At 39.2% G+C, this 21,788-nt stretch overlaps 1 protein-coding gene across 3 annotated transcripts in view; it reads right to left on the bottom strand.

Moving 5' to 3' along the window:
• The window catches only part of LOC126161966 (uncharacterized), a 227,959-nt gene that overhangs the window by 181,226 nt on the left and 24,945 nt on the right, over positions 1-21,788 (bottom strand). For all 3 annotated transcript variants that reach the window (XM_049918153.1, XM_049918152.1, XM_049918151.1), the window contains exon 4: positions 21,179-21,318. In XM_049918153.1, coding sequence (XP_049774110.1) covers positions 21,179-21,301 — 123 coding nt within the window. In that variant the 5' untranslated portion in view covers positions 21,302-21,318. The remainder of the gene's footprint in view (positions 1-21,178; positions 21,319-21,788) is intronic.

Consider the following 21,788-nt stretch of genomic DNA (forward strand, 5'->3'; position numbering starts at 1 on the left):
ACCAAAGCGAAGTGTGATAGTACTGTTACTAATTACAAAAAGTATAAATGATCAAGTAGAAAGTGTTGGAAGCTCTTTAAGATTCTTTGTAGATGTTACTGTTTTCCATAAGAAAGTAGCAATCCCAGTAGACAGTATTGATTTGAAAAATGACCTACAGAAGACTGATGAATGTTGCAGTTTCTGGCAGTTGATGCTCTACATAAATAAATGTAAGATATTTTGGACATATAGTAAAGGAAATCCACTACTGTACAATTACACTACTGATGATAAATTGCTGGAAACCATATATGAAGTAAAATGTCCAGGAGTAACCATCCAAAGTGATCTTAAGTGGAATGACCACATAAAACAAATAGTAGGAAAAGCAGATGACAGCCTGAGATGCATAGGAAGAATAAGCAAATTTAACTCAACCACTAAAGAAGTGGCTTATAAGGCACTTTTTCAACTGACTCTTGAGTACTGTTTAGAACTCTGAGATTCTTACCAGGTACGAATGTTACAAAATATAGAGAAGATCCAACAAAAAGCAGTGCATTTCAACACGGGATTATTAAGTCACTGCAAGAGCCTTACAGAAATGCACAACAGACTTCAGTGGCAGATGCTACAAGAGAGGCATTGTGCATCACAGAGAGGATTACTAATGAAATTTTGAATGAGCAGCTTCCAGGAAGAGTCAGACAACACATTACTTCCTCCCACATACATCTCATGAAATGAACATGAGAAAACAATTCAGGAAACTAGAGATAATACAGACACTTACAGACAATCATTCAATCCATGTGGCATTCATGAGTGGACCAGGGAAGAAAGGATCAATTAATGGTACCAGAAGACCCTCCACCACACACCATCAGGTGGGTTGCAGATTATGGAAGTGGATATAGAGGTTTCCAGCCTGAGTGTTTCTGGCTCCCCCACATATCAATACCAAATTATCTTTGGTTAAACCTCTACAGATTTTTTCTATGTTTCCTGTACCTAAGATTAGCACTAGGTTTCACAATACTCACCACCTGGTATCCTGAACCTAATGTTTCCTGTGGCTGCCAGACTACATCTCTCAAATGACCACCAGAACAGAACTCTTCTTTTCCTAATTTCTCTCTCTTTACCCCAACTCTTCTGAAAGATTCCCAGCACTGTTTTTCTACACCATGCACCATACATTCATCTTTATCTCTATAAGGTTTACTAAATTCTAAATTTGTTAACAAAGTTTCCATTCCTCCACCCTTCTAATTCTTTGTGAAAGGTATAAATGTTTTCCTTCTCTCCTGTGTTTTTCTGATCTTTCTGACATAATCTACAGTCCCATGGAAGATACTCATTGAGTATTTCATTATCCTCCCCATTGCATGCCCAGTGAAACCACAATTTATAACATTCTGAAAACACTCCTAGTTTAATTAATCTATAACAACATCCATATCTGTCACACCTGGCTGATAGTTTTTATAAAACTTTAACACAAGATTTCATCGCATGAAAAGAGTAGATTTAGTGAAATAAAAAATTATATTACAGTTTACAAACATTTCTCATGAGTCATACTGGGTCCAGAAATCTATATGCTGACATGTGAAGAAATGTGCACTTTTTGCACCATTTCACTTTATTTAAACAAATGCTAACACATTAAATAATGCAACTACACTTAAATTATATTTATGCCAATAAGAAATGTCTGAAAGTAGTAAATCTCTTACTTATGACAGCAACCTAATTTCCTTTCAAAGGAAACACAAATTAAAATCTGTTAACTACTACTGCAACCCCAAACTTGTGTTTCCTCTTTATTAATATTCTGATGCACATTCAACTATACTTGTTCTTCTACGTGAAGATTAAGACTTTTTCCCCATGCATCTTATTTTGCTCCTCCCAGAATACAATAGATTGCTCTTTACAACACTATTCATTGCAGCAGTATTAATACCTTCCCGTTGAAACCATTGTATCCATCCTAGCAATAGTTCTCCTATTATCTGCCAACAAATTACTTCAAATGGCACTGTCCTTGTGATGAAATGAGGTACTGTAAGTCATTTAAAATTAGCTCAAACTCTTGGACCATTTGCACAGACTTAAAATGGTTATTCACACAGTGTGTATGGTATAGCCAACCAAGCTCCTTCATTCCGTACTCTGGTAGTTTCATCTGATGATAGTATCTTGATATTAAAATGTAGCTTACATCTCACAAAACTAAAAAATCTTGGCAATCACCCAGAGTATATTGTTGTCTAGTTTTATACTTCCCAGTATGTAAATCAATGGAAAGACAACCACTCACCAAAACAGATCGATGTGTGGAGCATAGTAACATATAACAAAAACAGCATTCACACTAGTTTTCCAGCAGCAGCTTGTCTCCAGCAACAGCACATACATTCAGATACACAACCACACAGACATTCAAATGTACACTCCCATAGCCACAGCAACATTAATTATTGATGCTTGATTACTGAAAGCAGTTTTCTGATCTGAGGAAGGAGGGGGGGGGGGGGGGACGGTAGAGAAGGATGGAAGGAGGGGGTGGTGGGAAAGAGGCAGGTCTTTGGACAGATGATATTGCAGTTATATAACAATATAAAAAAAAAGTACAGAGGGTGCAACAAAAAGAGATGAGGGAAGAGGGAGAGGGGGAAACAGGGGAAAAGATGGGAGGGCAGGGAGAAAGAAGACAGATGGGTAAAGATAAGAAGGGAGAAAGGGACGAGAGAGAGAAGGGAGAGGGGTTGAAAAAGGGGGCAGGAGAGAGGGAGGGGGGGAGAGAGGAAGGGAGACAGAGGGAGAATGCCCACAAGGGGGAAGGGAGAGTAGGAGGAGTGGTGGGAGAGAGCAGAGCATGACATGGGCAGAGAAGGTGTGGTACAGATAAAAGAGGGAAGGGAAAAGGCAAGGTAAGCCAGTGGGAACATGTTAGCAGAGATTTAGCCTAAGGGGATTGTGACAGTGTAGGATTTGTTGGAGAAACAATAGCCATCTGCATAATTCAGAGAAATTTGTGCTGGAAGGGAGTATCCAAATAGCATACTTAGTGATGCAACTGTTGAAGTCTTTTGCACTGTGGTGTACAGCATGTTTGGCAACTGGATGGTTAAGTTTGCAATTTGACACAGTTTGGTGGTGGACATTCATTGCAAGTACATAGTTAGTTACTTGTCATGTGTGCATAGGATGCTGTAGAGTAATTGCAATTACATAACATGTGATCCTGCCTTTTATTGGGTAGGAAATGCCTGTAACTTGACAGCAGCAGGAGGTGTTGGCTGGGTGTATGGGAAAGGTCTTGCACCTTGGCAAGCCACAAGGGAATGACCCATCTGGTGCAGGATTGGGAATACAATTGGAATAGGGATGGGCAACGATATTCTGTAGGTTGGATGGGTGGCAGAACACTACTCTGGGAGATCTTGGTAGGATTTTGAGTAGGATAACCCTCATCTCAGAGCACAAAGTGAGGTAGTCAAAGCCCTGATGGCAGATATGGTTGAGCTTTTCAAGGCCATGGTGATTCTCAGTGATCAGAAGAGTGCTAGCTGGTAGTTGATTAACAGGTTTACTGGTATCAAAGGAGCAGATGGCACAGGAGATTTGGCAGATCAACTATGTAGGATATGTCTGTCAGTAAAGGCACTAGTAAGGTTACTAGTATACTTCGACAATTCCTGATTTCCGCTGCAGATGGGGGAATCAGGGATTGTGAGGCTGTAAGGAAGATACTTTCTGACATGGAATGAGTGACAGCTGTCAAAGAGGAAGCTCTGTTGGTGGTTAGTGCACATCATATGGATCAGTTTTGGCAAACTAGTCACTTCATAAAAATCCAATTATAGTAAGTGTTGTAGTCTTATGTAAGGCATATAAATAAAATAAAATTAAATAATTAATTCTGACAGCAAAAGTATTTAAAATAGCACCTCTGCTACTATGTAGAAGCCCACAGAAATCTTCAGCTACAATGTCTCATAGTACATACGGTAAAATATTAAACAATTTGAGATGCTGAGCAATCAAACAAACATTGACGACTTCTTTAGTTCAAGTGTATGATTTAATAAAATTATCTATTGGTAAGAACACACTTTTTAGCTCTACAGCATGCTAATCTGAAAGAATATAGCATGAAGTTGTGTCTAATTATTCTTGTAAATAAGTAATGGCATCCATATTCCTCTAGCCTGCACTTTTAAAAAGAAAATTATCTCTTGACAATGGCTCCTTTGAAGCCTTTTGATTTCAAGCTCATGATAATTTCATCTTTCCCTTATGTGGCCTCTTATAGAAAATGTGTATGAACTTGGGTATTTGCTTCTAATTCAAAATCTTTCTAGCTAATTCCCACAGACAGCTTAGAGGCAACAACAGATGAATGTTTTGGTCTCCCTAGAGAGCACTGATTTCACAGTCTCTTGGAGAAATATGGCCCATAGTATGTAGTATCTTACTCTACACCAAAAAAGTAAAAGCCTTCAAACAAAAACTTGAATTTCTTAAATGCCCGCATTACAAATAAAGATTTAATCAGCAAATGGAAAGAACACAGTATCACAGTATTTTCAGTAAACATCACAGAACAATTTTAGTTTATGTATGGTAGCACTGAACTTTACTCTAGCAGTAGACATTAGAGAAAATAGACTTGCTTAATATTGCTTTTAGTCAGTGATTACAAAAATTACACTGTGCTCTCCATACACTGAACATCCAAGGAAAACTTATTTAAGTTTCAAAAGTATAGAATATTTGTATGCTTTTGGGTGAGCATAAGCTTTATTGAACTGAAGACTAAGCTGTGTGTCTGTGGAAGATTATATAAACATGCACAGAAACACTCAGTACTAAGTTAATTTATATCTTATCATCTTGGATGTAGTTCAATTTGAACAAGGGGTATACTGTAGGGATGTGTTATCAATCGTAGATTAATGATGAGCTAATATTGGCTGCTTGTTGCCCCATCAGCTGATGGATAAATGGAGAACTGGCTATCACTACAGCTTCATTATTAAAGATGCAGCACTCTAAAGACAGTCTGTCTCCTGCCCACTTTGGCCTATCATGTGATGCAGGTCCCAGAACTATTTATTTTTAATTGTTTTCTCGAAATCTTTTAGTTTCTTATCATCTTCCAGCACACCTTACGGGACAACTGTACAATTTAAATGATTCATTGTAAACTGAATTATCCAATCATCCTATTATGTCACTGAAGCTTATTGGAATGGTTTTAAAAATTTTACTGGAAGTAAACTACAAAAATATTTAAACATTTAAATATTTAACCAATCTCCTCTCTTTCTGAATTTAAATTCCAGCCATTTTCCATAGGGCTTTTCATTTATTTTTATGGCCTATAAAGCATTCCTATTCAGATAATATTTGAACCACCTCTCTCCAGGGCATATCAAATTGTCTGATCTTTCATCATGTGCTACGTCACAAACAATTTTACAGGATTTCTTTTCAGACTATAACTGATTACATTATTATAATTTTAAGGTTTCTGATTTACTGCCATCTGACATCACAAAAATTTGGTCATATATTAATTACTAAGCACAATGAAAGTTTTCTTGTTACAAGCCAAAAAGTTAAGGCCCTTCACCTGAGCTATGGCTCTTCCACAGACACTTGTGGCTATTCCACTTTCCTGTTATGCCATGTCTATGCTACTAATTAAAACACTTCTCTCTGAATGAAAGATATTTACATATGGACATCAGAAAGTAAGTTACACATGGTATCCCATGCAAAGAACATTGTGCAACAAGAATGACACATAGCCAGAAGAGAGTATATGTCTTGGTTTCCTGTGGATATTGTTCTGCTATGGTATGGACAATATGTTCATCACAGTGGGGCAGTGAAATGGCGCCATAAAAAAAAAAAAAAAAAAAAAAAAAAAAACTCCAAGCTGAAATATGTGAAAGAGTAAAATTCTTGTGGGCAAAATGCCTAAATTGTAGTGAGCAAGTGACAGCTTTACTGGACCTGTTGCATTAAGAGATGGACAGTGTACAGTATACAGATGTGCTGAAGGACACTGAGAGAGTCGGAACAGATGACAGAACTGAAAAGCCTGTGTCTCCAGATGTGGCCTGATACAGAGCAAAGAGCTCCCCAGTAAATACTGAGCAGTGGTCTGGAAGTTGATACCAAAAAATGTTGGTGGCAGTGATGAAGGCACACCCAGCACCATGGTCAGTCCGAGAGCCGTTAGTGTGGACAAAGGTACTACCATGAAGTTCTATGTGAAGGTTGAGAAAATCATGGGGATAGAGCAAGGCTCAGAAAGTATTGTTACAAAGAGAATGAAGGCCAAGATGGACACAGGCTGCTGCATGAAGCCAAGATGGTGAAGGGTTCCCACCCACTGGGAAAGTGGCAGGCAGCATGAAGTTAAGCTGTTGGAGCAATAGCTGAAAGCAAACTCCAGGAGGTAATAGAGAAGAGGGATGTGCCCCTTACTGGCAATCAAAAGACTCATCAAAGAAGGAGGTGTAGGATGGGTGGCTAGGCATAAGTACTGGCTGATGAGAAAATCGCGGTGGTATGACAGTGGTTCGAGAGCTTCTGCATACACTCTCAACTGGGCTAGAGTACAAGACACCAGTGGCCAAATGGATGCCACAGTGGTGGATAGTATTGAGACAGCATAAGAGGGACAGATGTGCAGATGCATAAACGAAACACCTTTAGACTAGTTTCAAACAGACAAGTGACCAGTATAAGTGGAGGACGGTAGTCAATCTGCTCTCCAGGAAGTACTACTGAGGACACATAGAGCATTGAGGAACCAGGTACAGTGGGCAGCCAGGTAAGACACCTGGGAGGACCAAGAAAGTTTCCTATTGAGCATGTGCCCAAGGAATTTAATAGTTTCAACTAGCAGAAGACAACAGGTCCAAGATGTAAAGAAGAAACTAATTGTGCCACCAGAAATTCATACAAATGGTTTTGTCAGTGGAAAAGTGAAAGTGATTGTTGATACTCCATGAGTAAAGACAACTGAGACAATGCTGAAGACACCACTCACGGAGAAAAGTCTGTGGAGAACTCAATAGATGGCAAAATCGTCAACGAGAAGAGAGCTGGAGATGCCAGGCGGGAGACAGGCAATTATAGGGTTAATGGTGATAGCAAAGAAGACGATACTCAGGACATAACCCTGAGGCACACTGTTTTCCTGGATAAAGGTGTCCAACAAGGCAGAATCCACATGTACCTTAAAAACTTGGTCTTTTAAAAATTACTGAAGGAAATGGGGCACACAGTTACAGAAACGCCACGTCCAGTGAGTACAGAGGATACCAGTCCTCCAACAGGTGTTGTAGGCTTTCTCTGAATTGAAAAATATGGCCACACTCTGAGATTTCTGCAGAAACAGTTCATGACTTGGATTGAAAAAGTGGCGAGATGGTCAACTGCATAATGGCATGCTCAAAATCTACACTGTGCAATGGTTAGTAAATTGCAAGACTCAAGCCACCGTACCTACTAGACATGAATCATATGTTGCATCCCTTTGCAAACACAGCTGGTGAGAGAAACAAGGCGATAATTAGAAGGAAGGTTTTTGTCCATACCAGGCTTATGTATGGGTATGACAGTGGCTTCACGCCAATGTCTAGGAAATGTGCCATCTGGACACATGCGATTGAACATATAAAGCAGAAAGTGCTTGCCTGAAAGAAAGGTTCTGCAATATCTGAACGTGAACATTGTCTGGCCCTGGGGCAAGGGATTAGGATGAAGTAAGAGCATGATCCAGCTCCCTCATAGTAAAGGCTGTATTGTAGCACTCATAATTCTGACAAGAAAAGGGTATTGCCTGAGCCTCCTCCGCTCGTTTCTGATGGAGGAAGGCAGGGTGATAGTGCGTGGAGCTCAAAATCTCCACAAAATAGTGGCCCAAGGTGTTGGAGGTAGCAATAGGGTTCCTATGTCATCATCTGCTATGGTCAGATGGGGTATGGGCCTTAGTCCCAGAGAGCTGTCAGAGGTTGGCCCACATGACAGAACAGGGAGTGGACCTATTAAAAGAAGTAGTAAATGAAATACAACTAGCTTTTTTGCTATCCTGAAGAATGCAACAACACTGTGCACACAACTGCTAATAACAAATGCAGTCTGCCATTGTAAGGTGATGGTTAAAATGCAGAGAGCATGTCCCCATGTGCAAACTGCATTGTGGCATGCTTCGGTCCACCACAGGATCGGAACATGGTGCAGCAAAGACGAAGTGCGAGGAATGGAAAATTCTGCAGCAGTAAGGATAACATTTGTAAGATATTCTAACTTGTCATCCAACTGGAGAAATGTTGTTCATCGAAGGTCATCTGGGAGGAGTAAAGTCTTCAGTCGGCCTTGGAAGGCTGCCATTTGCATGTGCACATAGGTGGGGTAGGAGTCAGCAAACAGATAGCAAACAGTAAATGGTCACTTGAGTACATGACAGAGAGAATGGAGCTCTTGAGATGATGGGCAAGCTGGACAGTGCAGAAGGAGAAGTTCCAATGGGAATAGGTGTGCATGGAGTCTGAAAGGAAAGTGGGTGCACCCATGTTAAGTCAGATGAGGTTAAGGTGATTCAGAAGGTCAGACAAGAGGGCACTTCTCTGATGGGATCTGCGTGAGCCCCAAAGGGGATGGTATGCATTAAAGTCAGCGAGCAACAGAAAGAGGCGAGGGAGTTGCCCAATCAGCTGGAGGACGTCTGTCCTGGTGACACCGAATGACAGAGGGATGTAAACAGTACAAAGTGAAAAGGTGAAGAGAGGAAGGAAAATGTGGACTACAACAGCTTGAAGATGGGTAGTCAAGGAGATGGTTTGACTATGAATGTCATCCCAGATGAGCAGTGTGGCTCCCCCATGAGATGGAATGCAGTCCTCAGGGGGGAAGGTCAAAGTTGACTGGAAAGATATGTGAGAGCTTTAAGGGGTCATGAGGATGTAGTTTTGTTTCCTGGAGGCAGAGAACAAGAGCAATTCCAATAGCAGCCATAAGTCCCCTTTGTTGTATCAAAGGCTGCAAACATTCCACTGGAGGAGAATCATGACAAAGAAAGGTGAGGAGAGAAAAAATGAAGGGGTGTCACCTCAGCAGTTGCTGAGTGCCAGCCTTCAAAGACTGACTGCTACAGGGTGCGGAGGTTGAAGGATCCTGCTCCATGAGATCTGCAATTTTGGAAGGTAGCAGCTCAGGCAATCACTCTCCCTGAGCCTGGCTTGTACCAGGGGGTATGTGCAAACCCTACCTGTCAACCCGGAGCTGGGAATTACATGTTACCCAGTCATCTGTTATGCATCAGACACATGGGCCAGCCTTCAGGAGTGGACAGGGAGGAAAAAGAGAACGAAGAACCTCAAAAACAAAAGCAGAGGAAGGATAAGAAAAGGGGTACAAAGAAAGAAAAAAGGAACAAAAAAAAATGGAGAGACTGTTCTGATGTTGGCTACTGCAAACGCAGAACACATTCTCAGAAACATCCCAGATATGTAGCCCAAGGGAGGGGAAAAAGAATAGCAAGAGGATAGACATGCAGCACAGGAGGGGAAAGATGCTGCAAAGTCTGGGGCTCTGTGGTAGCCAAGCACAAACATGCCAAAGAGCAGCGAGCCCCCTGGGAGGATAAGATAATGTGGGAAATCAAATGCATCGAAACTGGAGACAAGATAATAGGGGATATAGAGATGAAAACTTAAGATTGCCTCAATGAGGGTCCACAGTATTGGGGCAAACAGATCAGGTAATTAAAGGACTCTTAATTGTAACTGGAGTAAAAGAGAAAAGTTCAATAACAGCAAATGGGACAGAACAACTATGACAAAACGTTTTGGTTGATTCTTTAAAGAATAAATGTGATCATAAAAATGTAAGAGAAAGAAAGATTGACAATGAGACTATGTCTTAATTTTATACATGGGCAGAAAGTGAGTACAAAATATACAAGAAGGAATTAATGAACATAATACTTCTGAACTGGGGAGATTATTTGAAGAGAAGGAAGGTGACTAGATGAATGTCAGTACTAGGCTGCAACAGCCTGTTGATATGATGCTAAGGGAGAACAAATTGAGAATGAGGATGCTCAGAGCAGTTATGACTAAATTAATGAAGATAATTTTAATGGTGATGAGGAAAATAATGTTGAAGACTGTGAAGTCAAAGATAAAGATTATACTGAAGTTAATGTATATGAGCGATGGAAGTTAAGTGATGGTGAGGTATCTGTTAATGTAGTAGTGGGGAATGAGATTGGTAGTGAGGAAGTACTGGGTGGTTATAAGTAAAGTGCAGCTACTCCCAGAGGTGCAGTGTGGGCTGTAATTATTGTATAGCATCAAAACATGGTAGATATTGCAATGTGTCAATGCAGAACCAATTTATGCTGGGAAAAAATTCGTTTCAATTTTAGCCACAACATATAAATCTGGCACTATGAATGCAAGAAAAATGTATAGAAATGTTAGTATACGTGATGGATTAGGACCTGGGCATGAGCAGAAAAGGTCAAGCAACAGAGAAAGGCATAATATTGAATTTATTTTTAACCACAGCTTACACAATTTGTTCAATAAGAGCACTGGAGATGTTGATAAAATGTTGCAGCCATAAAACAATGTGATCAACAGTTGCTCACAGCAGTTCAGGTGAAATTTTAGCAATGTGTTACTGTATCTTGCCTCCGGATCAAGTAGACACTGGACATGACCCTAGTAAATGCATTCTTTTAGATATCCCCAGAGCTAAAAGTTGCATGGGTTCAGGTCAGGTGACCATGCAGGCCATACATATGGAAAACCTCTGGAGACAAAATGTTCATGGAAGATTGCATTAAACAGATCTTTCACTGTGTGAGTGACATGAAGTGTTAACCGCTCTTGCGGTAAAAACAGTGGTATCCACACAGTTGCACTCTTCCACAGCAAGGATCGCATGCTGTTACAAGGAGGTTTTGATAACATGCAGACATCATGGCATACTTGATAGGCCCTCTTGGTTTATTCTCTTCAAAGAAAAATGGACTGAGGATAAAGATTTTTGTCAGTCCACAACACAAAGTCACATACAGTGAGTGCAATGGCTTTTCATGCACAATATGCAGTTTAACAGTACCCAAAATTGAGCAGGTTTGTGTTAACTGCTGAATGCAGCAATGTAAAATGTACATCATTCCATGGAATATTGCTAAGCCACAGGTCATCAATTTCAGTCCATGCCAGAAACTGAAGAGCAAATTAAGAAAATTGCTACAGATCATGTTTCAGTTGTTGTGCTATCTGGATATTGTAATATCGCTGTAAAACAGACCACACAACTTTCCATACTGTTGACCATGGGATGGACAATTGTCATGACACTGCTGCAGCACTAACATTACATGGGGCATATGCTGCATGGTCCACTACAACAACAGAAACCATGTCAATAACTTAAATTGGGATAGAATGCCTTCTTCCTCCAGAAAGCACACAAACCCCACTCGTGTTTTTGAATTTCATTAGCATCTTCTTTAAACCATTTAATGACATCAGGTCTCTGCTCAGATCTTTCAGTCAGTGATACTCTCTCAGTGCAACACTATAACTGTTGTTGTTAATATAACACTGTTTCATTAACAGCACATGGTCTCTCTCTTGTTGATACCCATTCTTTCTCTAATGTTACGGCTTGTCAAATTATGGTATGAATGTCATACCATCATACAGACAATATAAAGTTCCAGATTTGCACCTGGTGACCACAACTGGAACCAATTTGTTTTCCAGCACACAATGGTACCGCATTAATGCAATAGCATGTCTACCAAGTTTCAGTGCCATACAATAATTACATCACACAATGGACCTCTGTGAATAGCTGCAAGCACCCGGTATCAGAGAAACAGCTGTTGTCTACCACTACTTGTCAACCATTAGTCATTGAAGGATTGGGAAAAGAAAATAGGGCAAATTTGGATCATGTAAATTTAAGCATCAATTTAGAAGGGAAAGGAGAAAAAATTTTAAGATTAATGTGGAATGATTATGGGAACAGCAGTGATAAAGAAAAATTCTGGGAAATGCCTATTTTTCAAACTAGTGCAAGAAACAGAAAAACTGATTAAATAAAAAGTTGGAAACAGGCAGTAGATGTTATAATTGCAAAGGCTTCCATGGGCAGAGTCAGTTGACATAAAAGTTTCCTGAGAATCTCATTGCATCGTAATATAATAAACTTTTGTTGTTCATATTGTGAATTAATTACCTATCAGATAATATTACTATTAGCCTCTGAATAACTTGACAGGCTTTCAAATTAGTACAAAGATTAGCAACATATTAGAAATGGATAGATAAAAAAATCTACTCATGAAGTGGTGGCACGGGGCCACAAACACAAAAGGATTTTAACTTTTACAAGCTTTCAGAGCAAGTGGCTCCTTCTGGCAGAAGCGTTGAAGGGGAAAGAAGAGGGGTAAAGTAAAAGGAGTGGAGAGGTGTGGGGAAAGGAGTACAGTTCAGAAAATTCACCCAGGAGTCCGGGTTAGGGGAGACTTATCAAATGGGATGAGAAGGAAATCCTGATTATTGGGGACTGCACCAGACGAGATTTGAAAATCTGGGAGCTTAAAGGTGGAAGACAAGGTAATATCCAAGACAGAGATTACTACCAAAACATTGTGCATGACTTAATAAGAATGAAAAGCTAAGTGCGTTGTATGTAACAGAGGTAGGAGGGGTGGGGATAAAAAATAAACAAGTCAGAAAATGAAAGATGTAGAAAACTAAAACGGAGTGAAGAAAGGAGTAGTTCCAGTGAATAAATGCTAAAATGGAATGAATTAATGTAAATTAGGGCCAGGTAGGTGGTAAGAACCAAGGACATGTTGTAGTGCTAATTCCCATCTGCGGAGTTCCGAGAAACTGGTGTCTGGGTGAAGAATCCAGATGGCGCGTGTGGCGAAAGAGGCACCACAGTCATGACTGCCATGTTGAACAGCATGCTCTGTAACAGGATGTTGTGTGTTACCTATATACACCCTCTGCCTAAGCTGACTCATCCGCACGTCTCATGTGTTGAGATTTCATCATTGTCTGAAGATATAACCATAGCCATTTGGCGAGCCGTATCTGTCGACATTCTGATTGTCTTGTTCGTATGATCAATTATGGTCCTATTAAGCCAAAGAGTGTTGCAAAAATTTAGGTTTGAACTTAATGTATCGCTTGAATTTGAATATGGTAATGGTGCAGAGGATAATATTTCAAGCAGATTGAAGGTATAAAGTCTAGAGCTAGTTAAGGTATTTTGAATTTCATGAACTGTAAATATACTAATGTTATTGCGAGTAAAGCTGTAATAAGGACATATGGATTTAATGCCATGTTGGCAATTGAGCATACATCCACAAGTTCCATTGCTGATTCAAGTAAGTCAATACGTTCCAGTGTTTAGGAGACATTTACTATGTATGCCGCTAACAATGGTTTCAGTCAGGAAGAATGGACAAAGGAAGTGGCTGTATACAGCAACACACAATATCCTGTTGCATGGCAGTCATGACATCAGTGCCTGTTTCACTACACACGCCATCTGGATTCTTTCCCCAGACACCAGTTTCTCAGAACTCCGCAGGTGGGAACTAGCACTACAACATATCCTTGGTTCTTGCCACCCACCTGCCCATAATTTACAGTAATTCCTTCCATCCCAGCATTTATTCACAGGAACTACTCCTTTCTTCACTCCATTTTAGTTTTCTACTTCTTTCATTTTCTGCCTTGTCTATTTTTCACTATTCCCCCTCCCACCTCTGTTACGAACAATACATTTAGCTTTTCACTCTTATTAAGTCATGCACAATGTTTTAGTAGTAATCTCTGTCTTGGATATTACCTTGTCTTCCACCTTTAAGCTCTCAGATTTTCCAATCTTGTCTGGTCAAGTCCCCAACAATCAGTGTTTCCTTCTCATCCCATCCAATAAGCCTTCCCTAACCTGGGGTTCGGGGTGAATTTTCTGAACTTTACACCTTTCTCTAAGCCTCTCCAGTCCTTTTCATTCATGTTCTTAATATATATTAATGACTTGCCATTCTATATTCACAAAGATGCAAAGCTGGTACTTTTTGCCAATGATACAAGTATAGCTATCAACCCAACAGTCAAGAATTAACTGGTGAAATTGTAAATGATGTTTTTCAGAAAATCAATAAGTGGTTCTCTGCAAATGGGCTCTCATTAAACTTTGACAAAACACAGTATATACAGTTCCACACAGTAAATGGAATGACACCATTAATAAATATAGACTTTGATCAGAAATTGGTAGCTAAGGTAGAATATTCAAAATTTCTAGGTGTATGCATTGATGAGGGGTTTAACTGGAAAAAACACACTGAGAATCTGCTGAAACATTTGAGTTCATCTACTTATGCTATTAGGGTCATTGCAAATTTTGGTGATATACATCTGAGTAAATTAGCTTACCACGCCTATTTTCATTCTCTGCTTTCGTATGGCATCATATTCTGGGGTAACTCATCATTGAGTAAAACAGTGTTCATTGCACAAAAGCGTGTAATCAGAATAATTTCTGGAGCTCATCCAAGATCATCCTGCAGACACTTATTTAAAGAGCTAGAAATCTTCACTGTAGCCTCACAATACATATATTCCCTTATCAAATTTGTTGTTAACAATCCGAACGAATTCAAAAGTAATAGCAGTGTACATGGCTACAACACTGGGTGAAAGGATGATCTTCACTACTCAAGGTTAAATCTAACTTTAGCTCAGAAGGGGGTAAATTACACTGCCACAAAAGTCTTTAATCACTTACCTAATAGCATCAAAAGTCTGACAAATAGCCATACAGCATTTAAAAGGACGTTAAAAGAATTTCTTAATGGCAACTCCTTCTACTCATTAGATAAATTTTTGAATATAGTAAGTGGGTAATTTCCCAACCCCCACAAAAAAAATTAAAAATATTGAGTGTCATGTAATATTTTGTGTAATGTAATGTCTTGTATAAACACCTTTTATTAGCCTGACACGTTCCACATCATTACGAAGTGTCGTATTCATGATCTATGGCACAAGTACTAATCTAATCTAATCTAATCTCTAACCCCTCTTCTTTCCCCTTCAATGCTTCTGCCAGAAGGAGCCACTTGCTCTGAAAGCTTGTAAAAATTAACTCTTTTGTGTGTGGGTTCCCCTCCAGCTGCTTGGTGAGTAGATTTTTTTATCCATCCATTTACATTATATTGTCAATAACTGATTATTTTAGTTGTTATTTTATCAATCAACAGTTAGAGCAAAACTCTATTTGTTCAAAAAATCATAATTTTTCTTTAAATCTCCTTAATGTTTCAAGTAAAATTGGTATTTCAATGACAAATATTTCCACTCACATTACATTATCACGACGAAAGGGTTTTCCACATTCAAATACCATCCAGAAAGTTCACAAATAGATAAGTTGTTTTTTAAAAAGAACTAGTTTTCATGCCTATTCACAAAGTCACACATCTTGTACAGATTTTATGTGCAACATTGTGTGAGGGGGATTTTGTGATAAATAAAAACTTGATGCATTTACTTTTAATTATGGAAATCTATGATACTACTTGACTATTTTTGGATCACAAATTTAGCATTGGAGGGCAGCGTGGAGGGTAAAAATCATAGAGGGAGACCAAGAGATGAATACACTAAGCAGATTCAGAAGGATGTAGGTTGCAGTAGGTACTGGGAGATGAAGAAGCTTGCACAGGATAGAGTAGCATGGAGAGCTGCATCAAACCAGTCTCAGGACTGAAGACCACAACAACTTCACTATTAGCCATGTCTGAACTTATTTTTATTTAAAATAATTTATTTAAAATAACTAAAGTAACTAATTCATGGTTTTTAGATGTTTATGAAGTTTGTTAGTACTTGGGTGAAACTTTGATTCATATACGTTTGAAATTTTGCAAGTTTGCATTTACGTTGTCAAAAATCAGTATACTCAGGTGATAGTAAAGTAGACATGAATGTAAACAACTGCAACATGCATAACAGTAGACACAAATGTTCTTTTATACACACATTCTGACAACTGGTTCAAAATGGCTCTGAGCACTATGGGACTTAACTTCTAAGGCCATCAGTCCCCTAGAACATCGAACTACTTAAACCTAACTAACCTAAGGACATCACACACATCCATGCTTGAGGCAGGATTTGAACCTGCGACCGTAGCAGTATTCCGACAACTGATAATGCCCTCAGTATGGGGTGTGGACACCTCTGGCAGCAATACAGACCCAACAAACCACAGAGCATGCTGTGAATGATGTCATCAATCCCCATGTTCAGGCAATAACACCCATTCTACCTGCGACACTACTCGCAAGTATTGGAGAGTGGTTGGTGCGTGCTGACATCATGCAGACATGCTCTATGGGATTCAAATTAGGAGAGCGAGCAGGCCAGGTCATTTGTGCAATATCTTCCATTTCCAAGAACATATCTATCATGCGTGCTCTTTGAGGTCGAGCATTATCGTCCACCAATACAAAGTCTGGGCCCGCAGCATCTCACAACAATCGCACATGAGGTCGCAAGATCTCATCATGATACCTGACAGCAGTTAAACCTTGCTGATTTAACTGTGTAATTTTATAAAGAGTTGTTTGAGTGGTCAACATAATCCCTGCCCACACCATCCTCAATACAAGTCTCTTTTCACAATGGTTGTGTCCCAAAATCATGTTCCATGTTCCCTCCAGATGTGAATCAGTTGAGAATCAATGTCCAGACCAAATCCGGACTCATCTCTGAAAGGAACATTGGCCCATTGTTTGACCGTCCAGGTGGCATATTGACGGCTCCACCCTAGACATTCCCTTCTCTGAAGACGCTTCAGAGGTACACATACAGCAGGTCTCCTACAATAAAGGCCACTCTGCCAAAGCCTTCTGTACACTGTTTACCTTGCTACAACACATCCAGTGGATCTAGCGAGGTCAGATGCCAGTTTCCGTGCAGTACTAACACAGTACCATCGTGCCCTTACAGCCAATTAACAGTTCTCTCTTTCTGATGTTACATGTGGTGAGTCGTGCCCTGGTCTTTGGAATACAGTTTCAATCTCTATAAACTGTCACAGCATCCAAAAAACAACAGAACGATTCACATTAAGACTTTGGGTCACATCAGTTTGCATCTGTCCTGCTTACATTCTCCCCATGGCCCTCCACCACAGAGAGCCTGGTAGGCATCTTCTCTGTACCAAACTGCACTGTCCGTGACTGTGGACACAGTGACTGTGGATGTGGAACTACCCGAGATCACTGCCATGTTTGTCCGTTGACCAGAATGTCATCTTCCACACAGGAAATGATTGTACAGACATCTGTTAACAGCTTGTACAATTACATCGTGAATTAGACACAGGAAGGGGGAAATAGCGGTTTGTTGCTTTAATTTTTGACACCAGTGTATTTCCGTCCTCATGTCGATAGTCACACATGCTACAATTTTATATTATGAAATGCACTTAAAATATGAGCTCATAATTTATTTTTACTTTGTAAAGTTATTTGATGCTGTCCAAGACAAATGTATGTATTTATATGATTTTGATTTAACAATCAATATCAAATCAAATTAAGAATGTAAAATAAAGTCAGTCACTTTAAAGATACTTACTTTATTTTGATGTCTCTGTCAATGTTTGTCATATTCACAATTACTGAAAATAATCTGCATGTGTGAATTATATCCACCTAATTTCAAACTACGTTAAAAATAAAAAAGCAAAACATTCTAGTTATTAATTTGATTTATCAAACTGTCTGGAAGCTTCTAGAGCAAAATGCAATCCATATACTATCTGTTTTTTGGCGACATGAGCATCACTCTCATTTTGTGCCTCTCACCAAGAACAGTGTGTTAGGGTCTTTGGCATGTATCACTATGCAGTACATTTGTTCACAAAATGTTTTGTGGTATATTATGAAAATGAACAGTGCTTTTGACTCTGTGGCATGTGACAATAATATGAAATAATTTACCAGTGGAAACAAGTTACAAAATTTCAGCCTTGTCTTTTCAACAAGTATGTTGTTGTTGCTGTGGTCTTCAGTCCTGAGACTGGTTTGATGCAACTCTCCATGCTACCCTATCCTGTGCAAGCTTCTTCATCTCCCAGTACCTACTGCAACCTACATCCTTCTGAATCTGCTTAGTATATTCATCTCTTGGTCTCCCCCTACGATTTTTACCCTCCACACTGCCCTCCAATACTAAATTGGTGATCCCTTGATGCCTCAGAACATGTCCTACCAACCGATCCCTTCTTCTGGTCAAGTTGTGCCACAAACTTCTCTTCTCCCCAATCCTATTCAATACTTCCTTATTAGTTATGTGATCTACCCATCTAATCTTCAGCATTCTTCTGTAGCACCACATTTCAAAAGCTTCTATTCTCTTCTTGTCCAAACTATTTACCGTCCATGTTTCACTTCCATACATGGCTACACTCCATACAAATACTTTCAGAAATGACTTCCTGACACTTAAATCTATACTCGATGTTAACAAATTTCTCTTCTTCAGAAATGCTTTCCTTGCCATTGCCAGTCTACATTTTATATCCTCTCTACTTCGACCATCATCAGTTATTTTGCTCCCCAAATAGCAAAACTCCTTTACTACTTTAAGTGTCTCATTTCCTAATCTAATTCCCTCAGCATCACCCGACTTAATTAGACTACATTCCATTATCCTTGTTTTGCTTTTGTTGATGTTCATCTTATATCCTCCCTTCAAGACACTAACCATTCCGTTCAACTGCTCTTCCAAGTCCTTTGCTGTCTCTGACAGAATTACAATGTCATCGGCGAACCTCAAAGTTTTTATTTCTTCTCCATGGATTTTAATACCTACTCCAAATTTTTCTTTTGTTTCCTTTACTGCTTGCTCAATATACAGATTGAATAACATCGGGGAGAGGCTACAACCCTGTCTTACTCCCTTCCCAACCACTGCTTCCCTTTCATGTCCCTCGACTCTTATAACTGCCATCTGGTTTCTGTACAAATTGTATATAGCCTTGCACTCCCTGTATTTTACCCTTGCCACCTTTAGAATTTGAAAGAGAGTATTCCAGTCAACATTGTCAAAAGCTTTCTCTAAGCCTACAAATGCTAGAAACTTAGGTTTGCCTTTCCTTAATCTTTCTTCTAAGATAAGTCGTAAGGTCAGTATTGCCTCACGTGTTCCAGTATTTCTACAGAATCCAAACTGATCTTCCCCGAGGTCGGCTTCTACTAGTTTTTCCATTTGTCTGTAAACAATTCGTGTTAGTACTTTGCAGCTGTGGCTTATTAAGCTGATTGTTCGATAATTTTCACGTCTGTCAAAATCTGCTTTCTTTGGGATTGGAATTATTATATTCTTCTTGAAGTCTAAGGGTATTTCGCCTGTTTCATACATTTTGCTCACCAGATGGTAGAGTTTTGTCAGGACTGGCTCTCCCAAGGCCGTCAGTAGTTCCAATGGAATGTTGTCTACTCCGGGGGCCTTATTTCGACTCAGGTCTTTCAGTGCTCTGTCAAACTCTTCACGCAGTATCGTATCTCCCATTTCATCTTCATCTACATCCTCTTCCATTTCCATAATATTGTCCTCAAGTGCATCGCCCTTGTATAGACCCTCTATATACTCCTTCCACCTTTCTGCTTTCCCTTCTTTGCTTAGAACTGGGTTTCCATCTGAGCTCTTGATGTTCATACAAGTGTTTCTCTTATCTCCAAAGGTCTCTTTAATTTTCCTGTAGGCAGTATCTATCTTACCCCTAATGAGATAAGCCTCTACATCCTTACATTTGTCCTCTAGCCATCCCTGCTTAGCCATTTTGCACTTCCTGTCGATCTCATTTTTGAGTCATTTGTATTCCTTTTTGCCTGCTTCATTTACTGCATTTTTATATTTTCTCCTTTCATCAATTAAATTCAATATTTCTTCTGTTACCCAAGGATTTCTACTAGCCCTCGTCTTTTTACCTACTTGATCCTCTGCTGCCTTCACTACTTAATCCCTCAAAGCTACCCATTCTTCTTCTACTGTATTTCTTTCCCCCATTCCTGTCAATTGTTCCCTAATGCTCTCCCTGAAACTCTGTACAACCTCTGGTTCTTTCAGTTTATCCAGGTCCCATCTCCTTAAATTCCCACCTTTTTGCAGTTTCTTCAGTTTTAATCTACAGGTCATAACCAATAGATTGTGGTCAGAGTCCACATCTGCCCCTGGAAATGTCTTACAATTTAAAACCTGGTTCCTAAATCTCTGTCTTATCATTATATAATCTATCTGATACCGTTTAGTATCTCCAGGGTTCTTCCATGTATACAACCTTCTATCATGATTCTTAAACCAAGTGTTAGCTATGATTAAGTTGTGCTCTGTGCAAAATTCTATCAGGCGGCTTCCTCTTTCATTTCTTAGCCCCAATCCATATTCACCTACTACGTTTCTTTCTCTCCCTTTTCCTACACTCGAATTCCAGTCACCCATGACTATTAAATTTTCATCTCCCTTCACTATCTGAATAATTTCTTTTATTTCATCATACATTTCTTCAATTTCTTCGTCTTCGACAAGTATGGTTCTGATAATTTTTATTAAGACTATGCAGTCATCACAACCCCTACATGCTGACACAATTTGCAAGTTCAGCACATGATTAAAAGTATGTGTAAAGATTCTTTTTTAAACATTGTCTACCTTTATTGCACATAAAGTGGTTAACACTTCAAAACAATGCTATTTAAAACTGATATTTGCAATACTGAAAATTAAGAGAGGATTTTTATAGGGAGGAAGGAGATTTTCCAACAGTGAGGACACTCATACAACAGTTCTTAAATGGCTCCAAGACCAAGGAGCAGATTTCTATTTTTGAGCAACTGAATGACTGGTAGGCCACTGTGACCATTGTCTACAGAGAATACATTGAAAAATAATGTCATGCATATGTGTCATTCTAAAGTGTAGTGCAGCATTCAGTAAAATTTACTTGGCCTGCCATAGTAATTTGTAGGTTACTTTATAAAGTTCCACTGTATTTATAATAAACAAATAATCAAATCAAAATATAAATATCACTGTACCTGATGAGCACAGTCTAAAGTATAAGAGCGTCGAGGTCTACATAAATTGCTTCTACTCTCAAGACTGTTTGTCTTACCCATCCATATAAAAAAGAAACAGGCTCCTACGAATTTCCATTCCATCTTTCCAATTGGAATACCTGGAACATATATATAAGAGAAGTCAATGAATGTTAAACACAGTTAATAAAATTTTCTTGTTACAGTAAAAACAGAAAAAGTTATCTCGGCCTAGGCTGTGTCAAACCCAGTTCTCCACACTAGCTTTCTGTGAAAGACTAGGTTCAAGTTTGATTCCTGGTCGAGTACACAATTTTAATCTGCCTGAAAGTTTCAAAACAGTCCACACTTGCTCTGGAGTGATAAATTCATTCTGATCCTGAATTGCACACTCCTAAAATCAAACGAAGTACTAAAAATTATACTTTATTTTTAATCATTCATCCGCATTCTCTCCTTCCTTTTTATCATTCTCATTGTTCCAGTGTAATAAACTGGGTTTGATGACTATCTGTATCTGTAAAACAACATATGCAGCTTAATGATGTGTGGGTATTCTGTTTTGCTGATCTTGCGCTGATAGTCTATGAAACACAAAAGCTCTCTGTAT

Source organism: Schistocerca cancellata, chromosome 2 (genome assembly GCF_023864275.1).
Source record: "Schistocerca cancellata isolate TAMUIC-IGC-003103 chromosome 2, iqSchCanc2.1, whole genome shotgun sequence".
Taxonomy (NCBI): Eukaryota; Metazoa; Arthropoda; class Insecta; order Orthoptera; family Acrididae; genus Schistocerca; species Schistocerca cancellata.